The sequence below is a fragment of the Phaethon aethereus genome, assembly GCF_964289735.1.
Source record: "Phaethon aethereus genome assembly, chromosome: 1".
NCBI classification, from domain to species: domain Eukaryota; kingdom Metazoa; phylum Chordata; class Aves; order Phaethontiformes; family Phaethontidae; genus Phaethon; species Phaethon aethereus.
The window spans coordinates 117,272,935-117,296,574 of record NC_138575.1 but is presented as its reverse complement, the minus strand read 5'-3'; the positions used below and the strand labels follow the sequence as shown (position 1 = coordinate 117,296,574).

At 43.2% G+C, this 23,640-nt stretch overlaps 2 protein-coding genes across 2 annotated transcripts; one reads left to right on the top strand and one right to left on the bottom strand.

Annotated features, from left to right (window-relative positions):
• Window positions 1-13,773: 13,773 nt before the first annotated feature.
• Window positions 13,774-19,911, bottom strand: MRAP (melanocortin 2 receptor accessory protein; the record flags this gene model as incomplete). Its single annotated transcript, XM_082008771.1, has 3 exons — window positions 13,774-13,933; window positions 18,914-19,042; window positions 19,887-19,911. 3 exons carry the CDS (start codon window positions 19,909-19,911, stop codon window positions 13,830-13,832), a joined length of 258 nt encoding a protein of 85 aa, XP_081864897.1. The 3' UTR covers window positions 13,774-13,829.
• Window positions 19,912-20,085: 174 nt separating this feature from the next.
• On the top strand, window positions 20,086-23,299 carry MIS18A (MIS18 kinetochore protein A; the record flags this gene model as incomplete). Its single annotated transcript, XM_082004066.1, has 5 exons — window positions 20,086-20,473; window positions 20,550-20,616; window positions 21,002-21,124; window positions 22,393-22,486; window positions 23,219-23,299. Exons 1-5 carry the CDS (start codon window positions 20,200-20,202, stop codon window positions 23,297-23,299), a joined length of 639 nt encoding a protein of 212 aa, XP_081860192.1. The 5' UTR covers window positions 20,086-20,199.
• Between the last annotated feature and the right edge of the window lie 341 nt (window positions 23,300-23,640).

The following is a 23,640-nucleotide window of genomic DNA, read 5'->3' as shown; positions in this document are numbered from 1 at the left end:
TTCAATCAACCTAAGGCTAGTAATGCAGAATGTATTTTTTCTACCCAAATCTATGTCAATTGGCAATAAATTAAATGACTTTTCCCCAAGTTAAGTCTGTTTTTCCCATGATGGCAACTGGAAGCGATGTCCCCTATCTTAATCCTGACCCACAAGCTTTTTTATCCCCTTTCGCCCTCCTTGTCCTGCTGAGGGGTAGGCATCTGGCAGCCAGCCAAGGCCAACCCACCACAATATGTAAGGCGGTGGTGCGTAGCCCCTTCCAATCCCCTGATAAATTAAAAAAACCCAAATCCTAAGTGCCATAACTTGGACATTACACAGCCTCCAACAAGTTGCAAACCCAGAATGTTTTTGGGTGTGCCCTTGCATGCCTTGCAGTAGCCTTTCACATGCCCTTTGGCCATGTTTGCTTAAAAAATGAATCGTGTAACTGTGGTACCTGCAGGAGTAGAATTCATGGGTTGAAGCTCAACCAGGTGGAAGAGTGATTCTTGACTGAGATCTGTTTCTGGAAGCTGCTACAACAGATGCAAACAGCCGTGCTAAATTACTTATGCTTAAACAGCTTTTTGCACACCTTGGTATTTCCCTCTGTGAATGGAAATCGTGATTTCTGAATGCAGTTTTGTCACTGCTAAAATAAGGGAGATAACTTGCAAGCTTAGAGCGGGCTTTAGCTAATGAGATGCACGGTGCTACAGAAGTGGAGAGTAGCATGAGGAGACCACGACTACAGCGGGGGCCAGTCATGCATATTGGTGTGCTGTTCTTGCTGTAGGGCATCTAAATCCAGGCTGTTGGAGCAGGTCCAGACAGGCCACAGAAATGATCAGAGGGATGGAGCACCTCTGCTGTGAGGACAGGCTGAGAGAGTTGGGATTGTTCAGCCTGGAGGAGAGAAGGCTCCGGGGAGACCTTACTGCAGCCTGCCAGTACTTAAAGGGGGCTTCTAAGAAAGATGGGGACAGACTTTCTAGCAGGGCCTGCTGAGATAGAACAAGGGGTAACGGTTTTAAACTAAAAGAGGGCAAATTTGGACTAGATAGAAGGAAGAAATTTTTCACAGTGAGGGTGGTGAAACCCTGGCACAGGTTGCCCAGAGAGGTGGTTGATGCCCCACCCCTGGAACCATTCAAGGTCAGGTTGGACGGGGCTCTGAGCAACCTGATGTAGTTGAAGATGTTCCTGCTCATTGCAGGGGGGCTGGACTAGATGGCCTTTAAAGGTCCCTTCCAACCCAAACTATCCTATGATGCTATGATTCTAATTGCACGTGAATCCATGCCAAGGGTTCATACTCAAATGATGATTTTCTGATGACCTTAAGCATTTAAAAAGGCCCAGGAGTGAGTACTTTCTCCCTAGCTTGTAGTGTTTTGTTAGTATCTCCAGTACTGCTACTACCAAAATACTCAAGGTTGGAGGACAGGATTGTTTGTGCCCATTTCTTTTCTTCTTTTTTAAAGGGTAGTTTTGGAAACAGAAAATGAATGCAAGTAAGCTGACAATTTAAAGCTACTAGCCTGTCACGTAAAAGATATAAAGCTCATATGTGCTTATCAGTAAAAAGAATGTAGCTGTGCATATGGGAACTTTTAAAAATAAGGCTTAATCTCTCACTGCCTCTGAGCTTCAATATATTCTAGTAATGTGGCAATTAAAAGATTATTATGAAGTCCCCTGGAAATAATGGTCATGTATCTTTAAAAGCCATAGGTGGTTAGCAGTTGAATGATTTGTGTGCGTAAATTACTGCCAACGTATTCAAAATACATTTTAATAAACTATACAGATGGAGAGTCATTCTTTTAAGAAATTAAACTTGATTAAAATAAACTGTGGAGAGCATTTGGAAATGGAAAACTTGCTCCATATATGAGCCTACATTTTAAAATAGGGAATTTCTACAGCTTAACGCAAGTTACTCGCTTCAATGCTGTTACGATGAGAATCCTGTGGATGAAGCTCCCGGGCACTCTGCAGCGGGCCGGGCTGCCCTCGCAGAAGTCATTGCCAGGACAGGCCTTCTAAGCCTTTTACTCAAAACTCACAAAAACTCAAGAGACGTCAACAGCCCAGAAGAACAGAATGCTTCCTGTTGTACCTGGTGTATAGACCACGTACCGTTTGAGTTGCGGGTGGGGCTCCTCAGGATTGGAAGCGGATCTCGGCAATGGGCGGCTGGTGCCAGTGCTCAGACGAGGACATCTGACACGTTAGCAGGGGAGGACGCCCCATAGCATGAGCGACTGGGCAGAACGATGTGGCTCTTGTGGGGGTCGTGGTTTGGGGTTAACATTTTTGTAGAAGTCAACTATGTCTTTGAACCAGCAGCATGAGCTGATTCGGGTCACACTTTGTTGACTGGTGGATGCAGCATTTCAACCATCCGTCAGTGCTGCAGAGCACACGGGGAAGGCCTCTGTTAATGGAGGGCTCTGGGGGAAGGGGATATAAAGTGCTCGCTGTGGAGAGCAAAGGACTGAAGGAAATGCATTGCTCTCTTCCCCCGCTCCCTCCCCCCAAGTTAGATGCTGTAAGATAGGCTTGCATCTTGCATATTATTTATTACTGTTTATATAGTCCACACTATATGCCTTCCATTTCCAGCTAATTTGAAAGGAGGGAAAAAAAAAAAGCGCCTTTTCAGTGGTTATGTACTTTGGGTCACGTTCCAGTGCAACTAATGAAAGAACACCAGTTGTTACGAACAGGACTATTCACACCTTGCAGAAATCCCCTTGGAATCCATTTGTAGAGAAGAGGTTCTTGAAAAACAGAGTGGTGCGAGTGTGTCGTGAGTCGGGGAGGAGGACGCTGGAGCAGACTGCGCCGGCAGGCAGTGCGGAGCTGTTGCAGGAGGGACGTTCTAGCTCACGGTAGACGGACATGGCAGGAATGAGCGAAGTGCAGTTGCCGCACTTGAGGAAAGTGGGTCTAGGTGGTCGGGTCCTCTTCAGACTGTCTTTGATGGTGCTGCGTGATTGCAGTGGGGTCTAAAGTAACTGTTCTGGTTTGCAACGGGAGAGCTGGTGCCAACAAGGGAGTTGATTCAGGTCTCCTGTGAGAACTACCTCAGCTCTAGCAAAAGGTGGGGAAGGCTGTTGTGGCCATCTGAGTTGGCCGATGGAAATGTTTTGTTTTCTGATAACATCTCTGTCCATGTTGCAGCTTCAATTCCTGCAGCCTTTCCTTGTTTTCTCCATCTGCCCATGACTCAGTCTGACTCAACAGGCTTTACGCTTTGACAGGTTTCCAAGCCCAGCACCAGTAGTAGTCAGTTTGCTCAAAAAGCAAACTGCAGAAGTGTTTATCTCAGAGATTAAAAAATTTGAAGATTAAAAAAACCCACCCCACAATACAAACATATGCCTGGTGGTTTGGCCTGTCTCTTGTGTTTAAGGCTTTTTTAAGACAGCCCAACCCACCCTCTCTCTGGTGACATCCTAGCCCACACTCGCTGTACGCAGCATAAGGCTGCTCTGGCAGTGCTTCACTGTAGGGGTTTTTGCTGCCTGCTTGGGGATGTGGAATTTCTAAGCTTCTCCTCAAGTTTTGAATGAATTTTGGATTGTCCTCAGCCCAGCAACTAGCTATGCAGTCTTACATCTATTCTAGCTGTGGCTGCCTTCCTCAGCTCGACTCTGCAGTCCCAGCTCTGTGCTTATGGAGCTCTAAGAGTTTCTCTCGTGGACCTTCGCCTGGTTCTGCCTGGGTTTGGTGGAGCTCCACGGGTGAGGAGAGGTGGAAAGAGCAGAGGCCACTGAAGGGGGAGGGAGTGCGAGTGGCTCTTCCGACTCTGCTCCAGCTGAGCTAAACCCATCCTCTCCACCTCACCGAAAAGCTGCGGTTGACCCTCACGAAGGGCTGTAGCTTTGGTTAAAATGTTTGCCAGCCCCAGCTGAAGGCAGGCAACTCGTGCAGAAATGCAATGTTGCTTTTGCGGTTTTGCCAGCATTTTCCTTCGATACAGAATACAGTAAACAAACTTCTGATGCCTGGGTAACAGGCAGATACCATTTCAAGATTGTGCAATATCAACCGTTTCTTTTCCATCTACCATTTCAAAATGGAAGCAAAAAGTAATTGGTTATTGGTAGAAAAATTGTATTTCTACATACAGTAGAATAGTATGTATTAATAGTAGTATAGTAGGTAAAGCTAATGACTTTATTCAGTAAGACACTCACTTGAGATAATCGGTGCTGCCATTAGCTTTTTAAAGACTGTTCTAGGTAAACAGCGTTTTAATAAATTTTAAGTAACCCAAATACTTCCTGCCATGGAAAAGTAAATAAAAAGCGTATTCTATCCTTGAGGGAACTGCTGAGCTTTAAGTTAGTGAAGCAAGTTGTAACCCTTCTAAAAGCAAAGTTTTATTGTTGATGTTGCACTTGATATTGTTGCACGTTTTTCAGAGGGTGACCAAAGTGGAGGTGTAATTAAGGTGCAGCTGATGACCGTGACCTGCGGACAGAGCCAGAAATAGATTACCTGTGGCCCTCCCATCAGTTTTCAACCCAGTGAAAACTGATGCTGCAGAGACACACCTGAGGATAACCGGACTCCGCACACATTCAAGTGAGCAAGGCAGAACCCGTTACAGGACTCAGGGCGTAACTGGTACAGACTTTCTGCTGGAGGAGTAAATCTGCTCTCAGCCAAACGGGTCTTAATGAGAACCACTCAACCAGCAGCACAGCCTTTGCCCTCCCACGTAACTGGGAGAGGAGTTTGAGTCCGAATCCTTGCTTAAAAAGAGAGTGAAATTTTACAGTCATCATCATCATCATCACCAGGATCTAAAATGTTGATCTGAAATGCTGATCAGGCAACTCCAGCAACATTGCTCAAACGTTGCCATTAGGACTTCCTCTTATGCATCCAGGATTTTTCAGGTTTGTCCTTTGTTGAAAGACATTTTTCTTTTTCTTCTTCTAAACTAATTTAGGTATGTGGTATCAGTGTTTAATAGGCAGTCACAGCACTGAGCTTTTCTCTGCAGTCAAGAGAACTGTATTGCTGGTTTTGTTTAACTTGTTCCAGTTTTAACTCAGGCTCAGATCCTTCCATGAATGCCAGTTTCATCTGAAAGGGAGGTAGGTGTTTGAGAAGCAACCACATCTGAGTATGCGCTACTGAGATCATCACAGTGAGGCTGTTCACCATTGGAACTGCTTTCTTCTATCTGGTTCCCTACAATCACTTGTCTGTAATGTGTGGAGAAAAAAAAATAAATTACAGTTATCAGAGTCATCTGTTTGGAAGACAGATAGCAACAGAACCATAAGAAAGTACATTATCCAAGTTTAAAAAAATATAGAAGATGGTTCTTCTAACACAAAAGACACTGAATTCAGCATGAGAGATGTTTTTGGACTTCAGGCCTCTTCATCCACCATAAGAATCATGTCCTTTCCTGGAAATGGAGTATAACCAACAGCAAAAGTGTGAGCTGTGACTGGTATGTGGTGACTCCCCTTTTCCCCCTCAAGATGGGACCTTCAGTCCAGCCCTTAAGCTTGGTTCTTTAGCTGGATTTTTAAAGAGGAAACTAGAAACTTTGCTATGACTTGCTCTGTTCCGAGGGTGAAGGGAACTGTCACGGCTGCTCCTGGGAAAGAGAAGAGGGATAAGAGCTTTGTGTGGCTGTGAATGGGTGTCACTGGGAACAAGTACAGGAGGGATGTGTGATATTTGGGAGAGATTCCCTGACACTGGGGTTGCGAAAAGGCAAGACACAGCTCCAAGGGCTGGTGGGGACCTGAGCAAGAAAACGAGACAGACCTAAAAAGGACTGGGTAAGACCAGGGTAGCAGGAAATTTCCAGTGTACAAATAATAGCAATACAAAGATGTATGGTTCTGCCAGAGAAAAAAGTTAGTGGTGGGGTGGAGGGGGCGATGATACGAGAACAGCGGAGCACACCCTGCCTCCTCCTCCCTGAGCCCTCTTCCCAGCAGCTTCCCAAACTTCACCCCTAAAAAATAAATAGCAGAGGAATCCTGGCCTAGAAGCTGTAAATTTAATTCAATACAGCTGAAAACAAGAACCCAACTACTACTATATCCTTAGGGCTTCAAAGGTGGGGAAGAAAATTACACTGGGAAGAAAAATGTAACCCAAAAGTGAGAATGAAAATGGAAAATTTTTGAGAAGCCTTATTAAAGTCCTGGAGCCACGGCTTCAGAGACAAGAAAAGACAGATTTGACTAAAAGCTGGTGTTTCAGTGGCTAGACAAACATAACAACCAAAATCGAAAAACCAAGAGAAATGGGATGAAAAGGAAAATAATTATTTTTAATACTTTGGAGGAAGGGAAATATAAGCTTTATAACTTCAAATTTATATTGATTAATTGCTAATGAAAGCTTAAAGTATCTGTGCCTGACAAGGTTAACACAACAGGGATTTTGCCTAAAGGTAATCCAAAAAACCAAACTAAAACACAAAAGTCTCAGCAACAGGCCCACCACAGGTAGGCAGATTTGGGGTTTTCTTTGCTATGATGCAGGCTTATTCAAGACATCTCTCTTCTCTCTGTTTGACAGAAGCAAGACAAAAATACTCTTACCAAAACAGGATGTTTCCTTTCCAGTCCATTAAGTAGCTAAATACCATCAGCTAGCTATCCATATTTTAAAATCAGCTGGAGAACTTGCATCCCAGAGACCTGGAGATTGTCTGAGGAGAACTCTGGCCGGCCCTTGTTAATCGTTAACCATCCCTGGAACAGCGAGGAGGTTTGAGGAGGCTGGAAGAGCCCTGGTGTCCCAGTACTCAAAGAGAGCGAAGTGGTCAAGCCAGGTCACTGTAAAGCAGTGCAACTGACCTCAGCCCCAGGCAAAATCATGGAATTAAAGCTAAGATAAGATACAACTGAAAAAGTATTTCAAAGGACAGAAAAACTACTTCCAGACAGTGTGGTTTTATAGAAAGACAGGTACAGTGAAAAATGTCTGATGTCATTTTTTGAGGGGAACACAATTTGGGGGATAAGGGTAGCTGCATATATGTAGCTATTTAAACTGCAGTAAGGCATTGGACTTAATATTCCATACTGCCTTCTTTAAAAAGAACTATACACAAGCCCGATGCAACAGGTGTTCTGTGAATCAGGCTTCTCAAAGAATAACTGGAGAATGACCTCTGTGGGTGTTTCTAGCAGGGCTCCATAGGCACCTGATCCTGTTCAGCATTTTCATCAGCGACCTGGAAGTAAATATAAAATCACTCTGAACCAAAGCTGCAGATAAAGGTACAGCGAAACAAGGAGGAGCAAACAGTCATATAGCACAGAGTGGACAGCCAGGTAAGATGGACCTATTCAAACAATATTAATATATTAATTTTAAAGCCTGGCAATAATATTATTCATTGAGAACTGCAGGTTTTTCATAAAGTACTCTCCCTGAAAACAGTGAATTGTGACACACGGAAAAGCCAGAGATACTCAGAAACAAAAAAGTGGAGTTAATGTTTTGTATTTATGGATTTCTGGGGACAGATGTGATCTTGAAAGCCTGGAGCAGGTGATACTGTGATTCAAAAATTTCACATATTTATCATACAGTCTATCTACAGGGATCACTTTTTTGGCATTCTTCACTAATAAACAACTATTATATTCTATTAATGCAACTACATGTTTAGCTCTAATTTTATTGAAAAAGCTTATCAATTAAGCCAAGATGCAATGCCAAGGCATTGCAATTTAACTAGGTGGAGAAATGAGAAATACTAACCAAGTTAATAATTACAAGAACTTGTTCTCCTCTACAGGTGTACAGCACCTGGACAGAGACTTCGGGAGCCTGCATCCCTGCCCTCAGCGGGCAGCACTCTCAAATCTCCTCCAGTGCACATGTTGTCAGTGGTTTGGTTTAGGACCCTTGGAGCTGACATGACCTCCAGATTGCCTGGACTGGGCATTCTGCACCCTCTGAGGAGGTGATTGCTCATAGGACACTATTTGAATGCATGGCTGGAAGAGTTATTTCACTCTTTTGATTGTCACTTGTAAATGTCTGTCTGGCCACTATTAGATAGGAAGCCTTTTTGTGTCATCTAAAACAATCTAACAGTTTGAAAACAAACAGCCCCATCATCTCAGTTTGTAGGAGAAAGGGCAAGAACTAGGAAGAACTTGAGAAAGCAATGGAGAGGACCTTAACGCTAACACAGCCAGCCTGCTTCCCAGTACCTGAGAAGCGTCTGCTGCACAGCCCACCTGGATGGATATTTGCTTGGTGGCACCAGACTTGGAGAATGTCTGAGCAGCAGCCGCAGAGGGCATGTTCTGACCTCACGTTCAGCAAATGGTGTCCCCTCAACTGCAGAGTCTCAGGGCATGGGATTTCTGGAGGGACACTGGCTACTGGTAAGCAACCTCTATTCCTGGCCTTAAGTTCACCCGTACATTCACACAAACCCCAGCCCTTTCGTTTTCACTTGGAGATCAGTTATCTCTGAACAACCTCAGCACCACTCTACCAAGTGTGATATCAAGCCCAGGCCTCTCTCCTGTGGCATGATCCATGCTAAAAGGTATGGAGCATGTTTCTTTAGATGACAGGAGTGAGAACGCTTTCCTGGGAAGACACCATAATTTGAGCTCTGGTGACTGAAATCTTGTAACAGGCTTTGACAGTTCAGAGTTAACCATTTTTACAGCCTCTGCTCCTGTGGGTCTGACAGCTGCTCACATGAAAGGGAGACGGTTCTGTCAACATAAAAAGAGAAAGTTACCCTAATGATGGAGGTGTGAAAGACAGCTTTATCCCTTGAAACCGGAGACTTGAGAATAGCAAGATTTACTAACCACTCTTTGAGATTAAATTCAGAAACTGTATTGGGGAGAAACTGGGATAGATCCCCAGGAACACTGTGTACGGGAAACCCGCTGTAAAACATTAGCTGTCTTGGCTTCTTGTGACACAAGGAATGATGCTGTAATCTATGCAGACAAGTCACGTAGACCTCAAATACTGGTCCTGTGAGTGTCCTGGCCATGAGATTTAAGTACCGCTGAGAAACAGGGTTATTTCTGAGCTCTTTACAAATCTTGGTTATGAATTTCAAGATAGCTGGGTGTGAAAATATGTGATTACCACTAGTGAGATAGCAGGTCGAGACTGCAGTTGAGTATATTTTAAGTGAGTTTATAGAGGGACAAATTACCTTGATTCCAGAAAATGTGTCTACCATGATAGAAAAGGGAGAGCTGAAGAAAGTAAAGAGGAGCAGCTGCCTTAAGAGAGCAGAGAACAGGAGCATAGTCTGCTTAGTCAGAGAAGTACCTCCATGAGGATCTTCTTACTATAGTATTAAAAAGGACTTCCTCTCCCCAAAGACAAGGTAACCTGCCCGGGTAGAGCTATGGCACTTCTTACTGTCATCTGGAAGAGTACAGTGCCTTGAGTACCAGATTCACTGCTTTTCTGTATAGCAATAGGTAATTTTTTGTTATTGTAATATATATATATAGTCGTTATATTGTTCATCAATGAATACTACAATCTTGAAGGTAAGCTAAAAAAAAAAACCCTCTGAAAACTATCCGCCCTCATGTGAGATCTAGGATATTGCTATAGATTTTTTTTCTGTCCTAGGGACCAAAACCCCTGAGCTGTCAAATATCCAAATTAGTTCCCCAGTTCCAGGAATGAAGCAGCTGTTGCAATTGATCTGGATGGAGCAAAAAATTGAAAGAGCATGTGGACGTTGTACAGTCTGTCCACCAAAGCAGTGGATATCTGTCTGTCCATGAAGGAAACTCTCATCTGCAAACTGAGAAGAAAGCTGGCTGCAGAACAAGTGTTTTTAAGCCAGCTCACACATCTGTCTGGCAAGTGGTATCCTCAAACTATGTTACCATATGCCCCAGAAATGTTGGGTAAAAGTTGGTGGTAGTCAGGGGAAAAAATATCTAAACACTGAATTGGGTTTCTTATTGCAAGAAATCTGTCTGAAGCCAGCAAGGCTCATGCTGCCAAAGCCCCTTGACTGACCCTCTCTGAGGCTACTATGACAGCAAGAAGTGTGGACAAGGGGTAAGGCATGCAGATCTTCCAACTCTCTGGGTACCAAATTTATTTTTTTTTCTACATTACACTCTCTGGTAGGAAACTGATAGCCAGAAGATTTTGGATGTCCACAGTGGTCTCAGTCATGGCTGTCAGGAATGCACAGCCTCTAGTGAAATGCATGGGAAACCAGGGTGTCCTCTTGAGAGATCCAGGAAAGAACTTGCCCTGTCCCCCTTCCACTGCATGAATTTCCAGCCTTGGCCTGGAACTATCTTCAGCCACTAACCCTTATTTTTCTGTATCATTTTGGATCGTAAAGAAACATAGTTGAAGCCAGTGTTACTACTGGCTCTTGATTACAGCAGTGTGGCAATCAACTGCCTTGCCATGGTAATGGGTTTGAAATAATTGGGCCCATGCCCCAAGCCTTTTTTCTTTATTTATTTCTGTTGGGATAGCGTAATGGTGACAAAAGGGACTGGGACATGGATTCCTTGCTGCAGCTCTCTTGCAAGCATCAACCCTCCCCCCTCTCCCGAAGTCACTCATCTGACTTGGCACCAATTTACTTTGTATTGCAGAGAAGAGTGTGGTGCAATCAGATCACGGATTCAGGTCCAGGACCTCTCAGTGTCTAAGGATTATGCCATGGCATAAGTCGATCTCATTGTTGCATATGGCTTTCAAAAGACACTTTGACACTGACTTCTTTTCTGTACTGATATGCAAGTGAAAATAGCAGACTATACTGCGGTAGACAGCATGGCCTTGCCAAAATATAAGGCCTTGATGTACCCAGTGCTGGAAGAGACATAGTCACTGCATGTTGTACAAGGCCAAAATGTAACCTCAGGGACCCCCCAGAGAGCCAGCTGACAGCACAGACAGCTGACACAGGGCGGTGGGGGTTTGCTCAACAGTCAACTGAAGCAAGAAGGCACACTCTTCTGAACTGCCAGACTTGAAAGCATGCTTGTTTCACCAGGCGGTTGAGCAAGCTGGAACAGTACACGCTGCCCTATATGCCCCTGGGCTTGACAGAGAGATGGACGAGCAGAGAAACAGTGAAGGTAAAAGTTCTCCAGCCTTGACCAGTGACGTATCTGTACGTTTGTTGGGTGAATGTATCAGAATGATCATGGGAAAAGAGACAGATTTCAATACAGAAAATAGATGATCGTCGTGCCAAGGGTAACGGATGGATTACATAAAAAGACGACGACACGGGAGGATGGTGGCAGTTAACAGGAAAAATGTCTTTCAGGCACTTTGTTTTATTGCTGGGATTGGGAGAAGTGTAATTGGAGTGAGGGTTAAAAACCAATGGAACTCAATCAAAAAGTGCAAGTTGAGGGGAGGGGTTGAATAGTCTCTTCAGTCCTAAAATTGTTTTCTTACAGTATATTCCATGCCTAGAAAAATTATAAGACAGGATGATTTCAAAGCCTAAGAAAATCTCATCCAATACTCTTTTCCATTAATGATTCCTGGGCTCTTCACAAAACATTCTGAGACTTGTCTTGTTCACAACAGCTCTTTTCATGGGCAAAACTGAACATATTAGGGATAAATAAGGATATTTTAAAGCCAAGTATTTCACTCAATAACATGATAAAAAAGTGAAAAATTGTAAAGAAGTAATACTTTAAGTCTCCCAAACACTCTGACATTTTCACGTATATAGACTTCTCCTGCCAGTTTTTTAGGAACAGTAAATTAATGGGAACATGCCTCTGTTACCCTGTAATTTTATGTCCATTTCCATGTGTTTCTTGTGTTGTTAGCTTGCCTCCTGCTTTGTGGTTTATTTGGGCGAGTTGCCTTTTTTTATTGTTGTTGTTACCTTTTGTGAGCACGCCAGAGGCTGTAGGGTGCCAATAAATTAGAATATTAGTGCTCCTTTTTACTGCCATATTATACTTGTTTCCCTCTGCTTGTTTGTGACCTAATCTTGAACCTCTGCCTAATCTGCTGAGCTGAATTTTCTGCGTCCTGATCAGATTAGGAGGAGCAGTGGGCAAATGCATCCTTGTTTGCATAAAACGTTTTTGCCAGAAAAACTAGCAGCAAACAAAGTAAACCAAATGTAGAAAGCTGCAAACAGAAACCTGTCCTTAGACAAAGTTCAAAATCACAGGCAGTGTTAGAACTACATTCCCATTCAACATGTGGGTGCTGCACGTCAGCGGGCGCTGCATCTCCAGAAATTACCTTCACAGGCCAGGGTCTATAATCTCTTAGGAGGCTGGGGACCTACCTGCCAACAGGGAGGTGTTTATGCAGCCTCTCTTTTCAGTCACGGAGGTTTCCAGTGGAAACACCCTACTAGAATGGATTAGCTAGCCCATCTATCTGCCACTGGAGGGTATTTCCCTGTTTCGTCAACCCCGCTGTAAAAACAGCCTGGGAGACATGAACATGCGGCTCTGGGATCTGTGAATGCTACCCATCCATGGCTGGCAGGTGTTTCAAGTCATTTCACAACCACACTTCCAACTGATGAATACTCTCTCAAAGTGTATTTGTAGTTTCACATTGTAAAATGCTGAAGAACAGACGTTCAGATATGGGCCATCTTTGGGAAGGAAGCTATTGTCATCCTCCTGCCAGGATTTGCAAAACAAAACAAAAGGAAAAAAAAAAAGAAAATTTGCCTGGATCTTCAGCCAATTATAAATCAATACTTTCACTGAGTTAATTTAACCCAGAAGAACTTAAAAATGTTTAGGGACTGAGTCATACACTTATTTTAGGCAAGAAAGAAGCTTGCCTAACCTTCTGCATAACTGGCCAGAGAATGATAGACCATAGACTCCTCACAGTAATTTTTAGATTAATACAAATGCATGTTTTTCAGATGTTCAGTCATCAAGTAAAAAAAGAATTAATCACAACCTATTTAATATTCTACTCTAAATCGTTCCAGTGAATCATTACCCTTACATATATTATGGGGTACATCTGAGTTTGTGTAGCATCAGCTTCCAGCTGTTGCACTTTAGCACAGTACTTTACCATTTGATAGTTACAATGGGGCTCTGGAATTGGACACTAGTGTTCTCGAAGAGGCAGACCGCTCACAAGGAGCATCTTTGAGGCACTGCTCCTTGAGAAACTGATTGATTTGAGTTGATTTCTCTCACAGTAGGATGTATTTCTGGAACTCAAATCAGTTTTTTTCACGATTCTTTCCCATTTCTTTAAAACCCCTTTTAAAGAGTGCATTCTAATACAAGTACAACGTTCTTGGGATGATCTAAGCAATGGCACACACACTATTATCTTCCTGATCTCACTAATACATTTTCTCTTAATTTGATCAAGGCTTACAGAATTGCCTTGGGAGCTTCTGTTCACCTGCTTTACCAGATCGATTCCTACGTCCTTCTCAGGCATGGTTTACAAGAGGTACTTTCCCGTTCTCTGCGTAAAACAGACACTCTTACCTCCATAGTATACAACCTGGATAGCTGGTGTAAGTAAAATGCATATTGTTTGTTTGCCAACGAACCAAGCAGTCCAGACTGCTCTGCCTACCCTCGTGGTTTACTCTTCCCTGCCCTTTCTGTCACCTGCAAACCTCATCAGATATGGACTTATTTTTATCCAGGTGATTAATACAAACAGTGAATAGCCGTGGGTTGAGAGACACTCAAACCAAACAGTAACATAAAAAGTGTCATCTCTGTGTGCAATTATACATGCTGTAATCATGGGATCACTTGAAGCAGTGAATGAATGTTTCATGCAGATTATTTTATCACACTGATCTATACTTACTTTATCTCTGGTTGTACTTACTTTACTGGAGTTGATCCAGAGCGGGACATATACAGCAAAATAAGGAAAAGAAACATCACAAATGCGGCAAGCCCAACCCAAAAGGCTATGACAATAGAATCTGTGGACACAACACAGTAATTCTGTCACTGGTACCATAGCAAACATAAAACGCAGCAATACAATTTACAGTCTCTAAGAAAGGTGTGTCATTTAATTAATTCAGTTCAATTAAACCCTTGAGAGAGAGCAATCTGAGTGCCAATTTGCTAAGCCTTAAGAGCCTCCCAGCAGTTTATTGTAACAGTGCAGGGCCGGGGCTGGGGCAGAGATTGGGGAAAAAAAATCTGGTAAGTGCGATGGTGACTAGCACTATGTGTGTATTTAAAGGGTAATACTGAGCACTGATGGCTTTCCCTCTTTGCAGGGGACACGGTTTCTTTCACAAAATCATGATGCAGCAAGCAATGCGCCACTGAATCTTAAGCCATTATCACTCAGTGTATAGCCAAATCCTGCTTTTAGGTGAGGATCTGGCCAGAAGTAAAACAATCCATGACCTTTAAGATCATGCTTTTAGGGAGGGAATTCTAGCTTTGAAAACATTTTCTACCAAGAGAAATACCAAGGAAAGCTTGTTGAAAAATGCCTGTGACCCTCACAGCACATCAGTCCAGAGGAAGAGAATGTCCCCTGTTCAGCTGCAATACTTCTGTAATCATCATAAAATAGTTCAAAATGCAGACTTATTTATCAGGACTAAGTGGCTTCTTTAAGGAACAAGTAAGTGGATTCAGCACTGAAGTATGGGTTCACAATTGGTTTAGAACAGCCTAAGACCCTGCCACTGCTGTTATCCCCAATTCAGATGAAAAGGTTTTTTTGTTTGTTTTAACTAATAAAAGGAAAAAAAAAATGACCTGATCCCTGATCTGGGTGACCAGTGCTAATGGGAGTTTGAGCTGGTTGGGGGTGGAAAGGGAGTTGCTCTTTCATGAATGAAGGCTATGGTGCTGCTGAAATGACTGCCTCAGTTACGGGCTCTCTGTTAGGTGGCATGAATCTGCTCCTGCCCCAGTAGCACATTTGGTCACTGTTTCAAAAATGCTCCTTCCTGGGATCAATGTGGTAGTGGTGAACGTCCCAGTTAAAGCCTTGAAAAGCTTGGGTGTTCTGCAGAGCACAAGTCAAGAAATGCCCTGAATTCATAACCAGCTACTCACTTAGGCTGAGGTGAAAAAGAAGGGTCATTGACTCCAGAGACAAATATTGACCAAGATAAAATAAATCTTCCATCTGAAAGGACAGAAAACATTGTGTTCTTTGAAATAGGTCCAATATGTTTGATTAGGTGTTTCTTTGTGAAAAAGTTCAGAACGTGTTGTCATCAGAGCCACAAAGAGATTAGGGGGAATTATTCCAGCTCCTTTTAAACCTAAAACTAGAGCTGATCCAGCTGAAGTCTTATCAGAAAGCTGAGTTTTGGCTAGGCTACTGAGAAATAAGAATGTGGAGGTCAGCTTATTTTATTCTTCCTCTGTTGAAAAAAGTTTTACTGAGCTTTAATTCAGAGGATGGTAAATTAGCATGTGAGGGCCAATATTCCGACGTGCTCTTCCCAAACTTATTATGGGAAAAAGTGATGGGGTGCTACTGGCCAAACGCAACTCCTCAAGGGAGAATTAGGGGACTTCTGTTACAACAAAAAAAAGAAAGGAAGCTCACGGTCCAGGGATGTTTTTAAAAGCTCAAAGTTTTGAAGTGTTCAAAGCTATCAGGACAGAAATGAAGAGTTTGGATTTACAGGATTCCCTATCAGAGCTATTTTGGTTTCATCTTTTAAAAGCAGCTTTAATATGATTCATGGAATTCACCGAAGCTAATCAAACATACTCCAGGTCTCAGAGGGAGTTTGAACTCTTGAGGGATAAACAGAAACCTCCTGACTGTTTTTAAAGTCCTGCAATTAGGACTTCTTTTTTAACTGGGATAACATATTTTAACAATCTATAAAAAGCTTTTCTATTACTAAATTTTACAGTCACCTTTTGTGTGTGTGTGCATATGTTTTTAAATAGCCTATTAGTTCATGGGCCAATTAAGCTTTCTATTATTTTTATACAAAACAGAGAGAGCTGCACAATGCTATGAATAGAATGCAAGACCATTACTTTATAGCTGGATTTAGATTCAGTTTCATGAGACAAACACTGTCTCACAATACTTCAGGGACAGGTTACATAACAGAGGAAGGAAAGGACAGAGATTCAAGTCTCTGTTTTACCTTAAATAAAAAAACCAAACAGGCAAAATTGAATTAGGGAGCTATAATCCCATCCCAGGGGTGATGATGACTGTCTGATTAATTTGGGCTGGTTCAGCAATGCACCTAAACAAACACTCAGGTCCCACTGCAGTCAATCAATCATCAGAGGTCCTCTGGAACAGGTACAGCGGTTATTGTAATCCTGGAGGTATCCTACATTTTGACAAACTTGGAATGCTTATGGGTCTCTGAGGGGAAATTATCACATTTCATCTTCAGCACAAAAGGCAAGCACTTGCTGAACTTATTTTGTCTACACACATGAAGACAATAATCCCAACAGTGGCTTTTGAAGCAATAAGAATGTAAACATTATGCGAAGACAGGAAAACCTACAAGTGTATTCATTGCTAGACTGGTGCTTTTATTCAAAACAAGGAAAAAACTGACCAACTGTGGAATTATTTCCCTTGGTGTTTTCTTTATAACTTGTAACTCACTGTTCTCCCACTGGTATTTGGAGAAGGAGGAATAAAAGTACCAAGATGACACAGTCTCCATTCCTCCTAGACTGCTGACAGGGAAAAATGTCTATTTTTATAAGAAGCAAAAAAAGAGAAAAGAAAAACAGTTTCATTTCCCTGGCTACCAGAAAACCAAGCCCAACACTTTCAGTTTAGAAGGTGGTACAGTGAATATGGGCTCTTTAAAAGACACAAATCATGGAGCAGAACTCCATTCTGACAAGCTGCCTAGAAATATCTTACATAAACAGCCGCCCCCGGGGAGGCAAGTTGCCTTTAACATTAACCTGCTGAGGGGAAAAAAAAAGTCCATCCCAAACCCTACACTTGCATCTTTCTCTTTCTTCTTTGCCTGGGAGCTGAGCAGCTGAAATACAGAAGCCTGGTTTCCTGCAGATTTGTTTCCCAAAGGTGATTTCTTTCAGTGTCCAACAGGGCATGATCTCACCCTGCAGCCTTTCTGTCAGTAAAGGTCTTCACTCACAATTTTTCTCCTCTGTTATCCAGTCACCAGCTGTAGGAACTTGCAGGTATTTTATATCTTTGAGGCCTCTGCTCCTTTGTAACTAGATCAAGTTGGAGTTAATGTAAGAGCAGATGAAATGCATAAACACAAAGTATGTTTGCATAAATCATCTCCTTAGAATATAAAAAGACCTGAAAGGTGGCAGGCCTCTCTACTTCTTTATGGGGAGAGAACAAACTAAAAAAACCCACAGACAATAAGAGATCAGTTTACTCTGCCTTTTTAATGGAAATAAGGCTTATGAGATCACTCATAAGCACTTACGCAGACGTGTGTGGTAATTTGCTCCATGAAACTATCAACAAATTTAAATTAAATTTAACGGAGGGGAAGCATCTTCTCTCAGAAGCACAATTTCTACAAGTTTCAAGAAAGCAGGCAGCTGGGTAAAAAGAAATATCCTACAAATTGACACAGAGGGAAGTTTTGTAACACAAACGCCACCTCTGTTCTGTATCAGGCAACCCAAACGTTAGAAAGATGTTACTGATGAGAAAAAAGGGGAAAGGTTAGATTCCTGATTTCTGTTTTTTGCTAAGCCAGCCACATGCTGGGGACTTACAGCTAGTTTAGCTTCAGAGTTTGGGGTTCCTCTGGTGGAATTTGGGGGTAGTTATCTTCCCTAACTTTAAAATTAAGAGAATTAGAGAAGCTGCCCATAACCTGCCTGATCCCAGCAGCACCAAGTCTTGCTCTACAGGATTATAGAGCAAGATTTTATATATGGAAGGATGTGGATATTTACACTACCTTTGTTAAGGCATGGTGCTCTAAGTTTGGAGGCAATAAACCCTCGGCTCATCAGAGTGGACAGAAAAGCTTTTCTAGAAGCAGTGCAGAAGAAGAGTTCCTGCTGTCTTCCCTTATTCTTGCTCTCATAAGGCAAGCGAAGGACACAGGAAAATGCTGCCGACAGCCAAAGTGACTCAAATATGCCTACCCGCTCTCCCTCGATCTTCGCCAATCCATCCAACTATACCCAGTTAAGTTAATCCCTCATGACATAGCTTGTCATTGTATCTTACCAAAACCTAACCAATGCAGTTACATTAGCAAAAAAAAAAAAAAAAAATTACTTGCCACTTTAAGTAACCATAAAAAGACATTGCTATCTCACTGTGCAAAATCAAGTCTGAAACGGAATTAACTGTTGCAGGGTGAATTTGAATATGAATGCTATTTCATATTATATACTTTGAAAATATACTTCTAAACCCAGCAGAATCAGCTTCCATGGCAATAAATTATTATGACAATAATGTGTATTATTACTTGGAATATGTTTTCAGCTTGTTGCTCCTGGCTAGTGGAAACATATGTTTCTTCGTTTACTAAGGTTTTGAATGTTTATCAGTTGTAATGTACGACTTTCGTCCCAAGACCAAAACACGATAGTCTTATGTAGAACTCTGCGCATTCAGTCAACTTTTCTGATAGTAGCATGCAGGTAACTAACACCCCAAAGTATTGCAGATTTGCAAATCATTAGGTTTCCACTTAACAAATGGCTAAAAAAAGAATCTGTCCTTCTAAGTGAGAGTTAGTATCAGCAGTCTATATTATAGATAGTTTCAAATACTGTAAGATAAAGTAAAGAGTTTCAGTATTAGTAACAACTGCTATTAGAGCACAATCAGTTTGGAAGGCAGACACCCATCCATACAAACCATGCATATATAAGCTGGCATGGTTGCTATTGCAAGGAAAACAAAAAATAAGTCAGTGAGACAAGATATGCAACATTTTTCCTATACTTGATTAGTACTACTACTCTACAATACTTACATTTATTAACCTTCAACTTGCTTCCATCTACTGGAATTGGATCTATATAATCCCAATAATATTCATACGACCAAAAATACTCAGAGGAGTTTGTTCTGTTAGCCATTTCAGTAGTGCATTTTAAACCAGCTCAGAACTCCAACCAAATACTTTTTTTCATTGTACTTCAGCGCCCTCAGAAAGAGATTGCATAACTGATGCCTATGTAAATCACTCTGGGGTCCCGCAGCTCAAGGACTGCCTTGGGACGAAAAAACATCTAGCAGCAATGAATATTGATGTCTGACAGATATGTAACAGCAGCCCTTAAAATGTAATCCTCGCTTCCTGGTGGGCAATTATGTTATTCCTCAGCATATTTTAAACCAAGATGGATGTTAAGTAACCTAAGAATGGGGTGGACAAGTGCCAGCTGGGTCACAAACCCTTCCCTGTCAGGAACTTGCAGCAATGCAGCCCTCTTCGGAGCTCTGAAAACAGCTGTTCGGACAGACATTGCTGAATTTCTCTTGAGGCAAAGAAGTAGGTAAGACCTGACAGAATGCTTCACGAATAAAGGATGTATTGGAATAACCATCTATTTTTCTTCGTTAGTTTTTCATCCCCTCCACTCTGAAGGCAATGAATGGAAAGGCAGGCTCCCAACCAAGCCGAAGGCAGATCAGTGGAAGGTGTCTGGCCCACAAGCAGCCCCGAGTGCCTGGACAAACACACCCCTGTGGGCTTCACTGAGGTTCACAGAACTGAACTTGCTCACGCTAAATGTGAAAACAGACTCTCAGCCCGTTTTGACTGCGTCCATAAAGCCCACAGGGTATGCTGCAGCTGGGCAGGTCAGGGCTGCCCGTTCAGGCGCCAGCCCTGGACTCATGGAGGAAAGGCAGGGCTCCCGGGACACAGAACCGGGAGCAAGGCACGCAATCACAGCGCAAAAAGCACCAGGTCAGTTACAGGCAGCTTTCAAAACGCGTACCGCCATCTTTTCCGTGCCTCCCCATTCGAGCCCCCTGACGCGGTTCTATAGACGTTGCGGAGTCCCGCAAGAGCAGGCCTCTCGCAGGCACAGCGGCAAGGCAACCCCCGCCGCCCCACACATACCACCACGACCGTTAACGGCTGGCGGGGGAGACACCTCCGCCTCCGCTCGGGCGCTGGGATCGTGCGAGGCGTGGCTACGCGCCCTGCGTCCCCGCCCCCTAAGCGGGGCAGGCGGTGGGCGTGGCGCGGCGCGGCTCTTGAAGCAAGCCGGCGTCACTGCCGCTTCCGGCGCGGGCGGTTTGAAGGAGATGGCGGGCGCGCTCTGCCCGCCGGCGGGCCTTGTGGCGGAGCTGGACTCCTCGCTGTCGCTGCTGGAGGTGGGCAGCGGGCGGGCGGCGGAGCAGCAGCAGCAGCGGCGGGCGGCGGCAGCAGCAGCGGCAGCAGCAGCAGCGGGCGCGGAGAACGCCGACAACGCCGACCTGCTGCCCATGGTGTTCCTCTGCGCCGGCTGCAAGCGGCCGGTAGGCGACACGCTGAGCTGGGTGACCAACGACGAGGAGGCGGGCTGCATCCTCCTGCGCAGTGAGTCCTGCCCTCGCCCGCCCCGCTCCGCCCCGCGCGGCGGCCGTTGGTCACCTCCCTCCCTCCCTCCGCGCAGGTGCGGCCGACAGCGTCTCGGTGGACGAGGAGCGGAAGCTCTCCAAGCGGCCCGGCGAGTGCGGATGGTGAGGCTCGGCCCCAGAGCCCCGCTGCTGCCCCACGGGTGGAGAGTCCCCACCTGGGCCCTTCCCTCCCTCTCCAGAGGGAGCCGGGAGGGAAGGCGCTGCGGAAAAGCTGGTAAATGGCCCGTCAGGTGCTGCGGGCAGGAGTGCCCGCCTCCCCCGGGCGGGGCCGGGCAGCCGGGGCTTGGAGCACTTATTTCGGGCGGCCTGTACAAAGTGTATTAGTTTTGCTGAGGCCAGCTGGCCTGAGGAGCTCCTGGGAATGACAGGCCGAAGGATCAGTGCTCATAATTACAGTACATCAAGCAGGAATGAATGCTCCATTTTTTAGAATGTGGGGAGAGGTGTTTCTCTTCTCCTGAATAAACGTTGTGTATCTTACTTACAGCATGATAGAAACGTTATTCTGCTCTGGCTGCTCAAAGACACTTGGCAGTATCTACAGATGCACACCAAAGCATCTCGACTACAAGAGGGATTTGTTCTGTTTCAGTGTTGACTCAATCGAAAGGTAAAGGCAGAATTTTTATTGCTAAGCCTGCCAGCTAAACTTCACCTGCCAGGAATCATGTTGAGGGATGCTCCTGTTAAGATTTGTGGCATGTCTGGAGGTAGCTGTTCCTGCCGCTTTGTTCCAGAGCGGTTTTCTATATTGCTGCCGTTATCATAGTGCTGAAGCGTGAGAAACATCATCTGCATAATGTTAGACAAATCCTCTAAAAAAAATAAAATACCAGGGCTGTGTTTTGTATAAGAAATTGCATACCACCCAATAAACTAACTAGGTACAAAACACAGAGGGGTTCCTTCTCATTTGATCAGAAGAGACTACATATGTGCTCTGCTTTAGACAACATAAAATGAGCCTGCAGTCATAGGTAGTACTCAATAGGCCTGGCGGTAAGCTATTAGAGGTAGGCACAATCAGCAGAGAATATGGGTGGAGGGGCTTAAGCAGAACTTAGGGTGATGTCTGACCTGTATTGGTCAAGTCTGCTTTTTCTTTGCTGAGGTAGGCAAAAGCAAATCTTAAAACTGAGTATGTGCTTGAGACTCTCGCTTAACTGTCTTACAATCAAAAACTGTCTAGAAAATAAAGATGTGCTATTGTTTTGATTTTAATTGGTTTACACACTTGAAGAGTACTTTAAGACCACTTTTAATAACTATACCCTGAATTAAGTCTCCACACCAGAGCTTTTATCCAAATATTACTCTAGTAAACAGTGATAGGTTACCTTTATTTCTGTTTGGGCTAGTTTTAATGTTTCTGCTTTTTGTTAAGTTCTGGTTTATTCTGCTGTATCTGTGTGGCTGTTCATCTTCCTACTGTGGACAGCGTTTTTTTCTCTTTCCATAGCTATGATACTTTGCTTTTTCCATAGCAGTAAAATTCTCTGAAACAGTAACATGGCCACAAAACGGCATTTTCTTGGACAGTAATGGTTCTCCCAGCTAGTGCTATGCTATTCTTAATGTCTGCATAATTTTTCACTGTATCCTGTAGCACCAGAATTCATGATTGTCTCTTGGAGTTCTAACTTTCATAAAGTGGTGGTGTCTTGGTAGCTCTGTGCTTAAAACTGTTTTTGTTCCACAATACTGTCTGTTTACAAGATTACCAAATATGCATGGGTTTCTGTTGTCACTGGAATCATGCTTCCACTTTGCTAGTGTATTTATCATAATTTCATGATCCTTGAGAACAATGGATGTGTCCTACATTTGTTTCCTTGCCTTCAGAGTGAAAAGTGTGTGAAATAAACTGTAGCATTTTAGTTACATTCTAGGATCCTCAGAAAAGCAAGCTCCTACTGATGAGGAACCTTTAACTCTTGAAAGTCGAGCTGTCTTGGAAGAGGTGCTACAAAGGGTAAGATTTAACCATATATTGTTCTTTGTTTAAATCTTATGAAATTTCTTATGAAATCTCAATATCCTTAAATAGTTTCTACAAAACAGCTTATTTCATCCAGATCAATTTGGTGGGTTTTCACATATGCTGTAAGACTTCATGCTATTAACATCTTGTGTTATGCAAGATTGTCAGTAACTCTTCCTTCCATTTTAATGGTAATTAGCATTTTCTGTTCATAAAGCACAGCTTTAGATTCCTACCTATGTCTGTCAGTAACTAGAAATTTTGTTTCTAATTAGTTCTGATTCACTTCTCCAGATTTTCATGTAACTCTGTTTTAGTCATGTCTCTTCTGTCTTTGATGTAAAATGACTTAATGCTTTTGCTGTAACCTTGTATTGAAATAATAGATAATAAAGTTGGTATTTTGCTCTACTGAAAACTTCTGATTCCAGGTAGCAATCATTTGGGATCAAATAATGTAATGAAGTCAGCTCTGAAAGCTGATGGTTGTCTAGCAAAAGCTGAATGTGTGGATCTGACACTTACCAAGGTTGAAGAGAGATATATAACAGTACGGAGAGTTAATGTTAAGAATTGTGGGAACTTTCAAACTATGAAAGTAGCAGGAATAGAATCAAATAGGATTGGTGATGCAAGATGAAATTCGAGCATTTACTGACATGCACACTTGCTCTTTCTATTGCCAAGTTCTGTTTATAACAAAGTATCTTTCCATGTTTACAGGCAAACACCGTATTAAAGGCTCTAGAGACAAGACTGACTACTGTTGAATCGAGTCTGGCTTCTCTTCACAATAAAGTCTGAAAGAAATTACATGCAGGAAGTTTAACTGCAGGAGAATGATGTGTGTGAAACTTGTCCTTGTAATCCTCTGGAATCTGTGGGAACATTGTAAAAGCTGTGCAAAGAACTGAAAGGCACTGGTGGCTCATGCTGCAGAAGAGCATTACTCTGAGTCTTCACCATAGGAAAGGAGTTCCTCTCCTTTTCTGCTAAAAGGATACCCCAGAAAGAAATAGAATTTTTTAATCAAGTTTCTCTAGACTTTTGGTTTAAATGTAAATATTTATGTAAATTTTTATCTCTGAAAGCAAAGTGTTTATCTCCTGACTTCCCTGCTATTCAATATCTACTCAGCTGGGTGT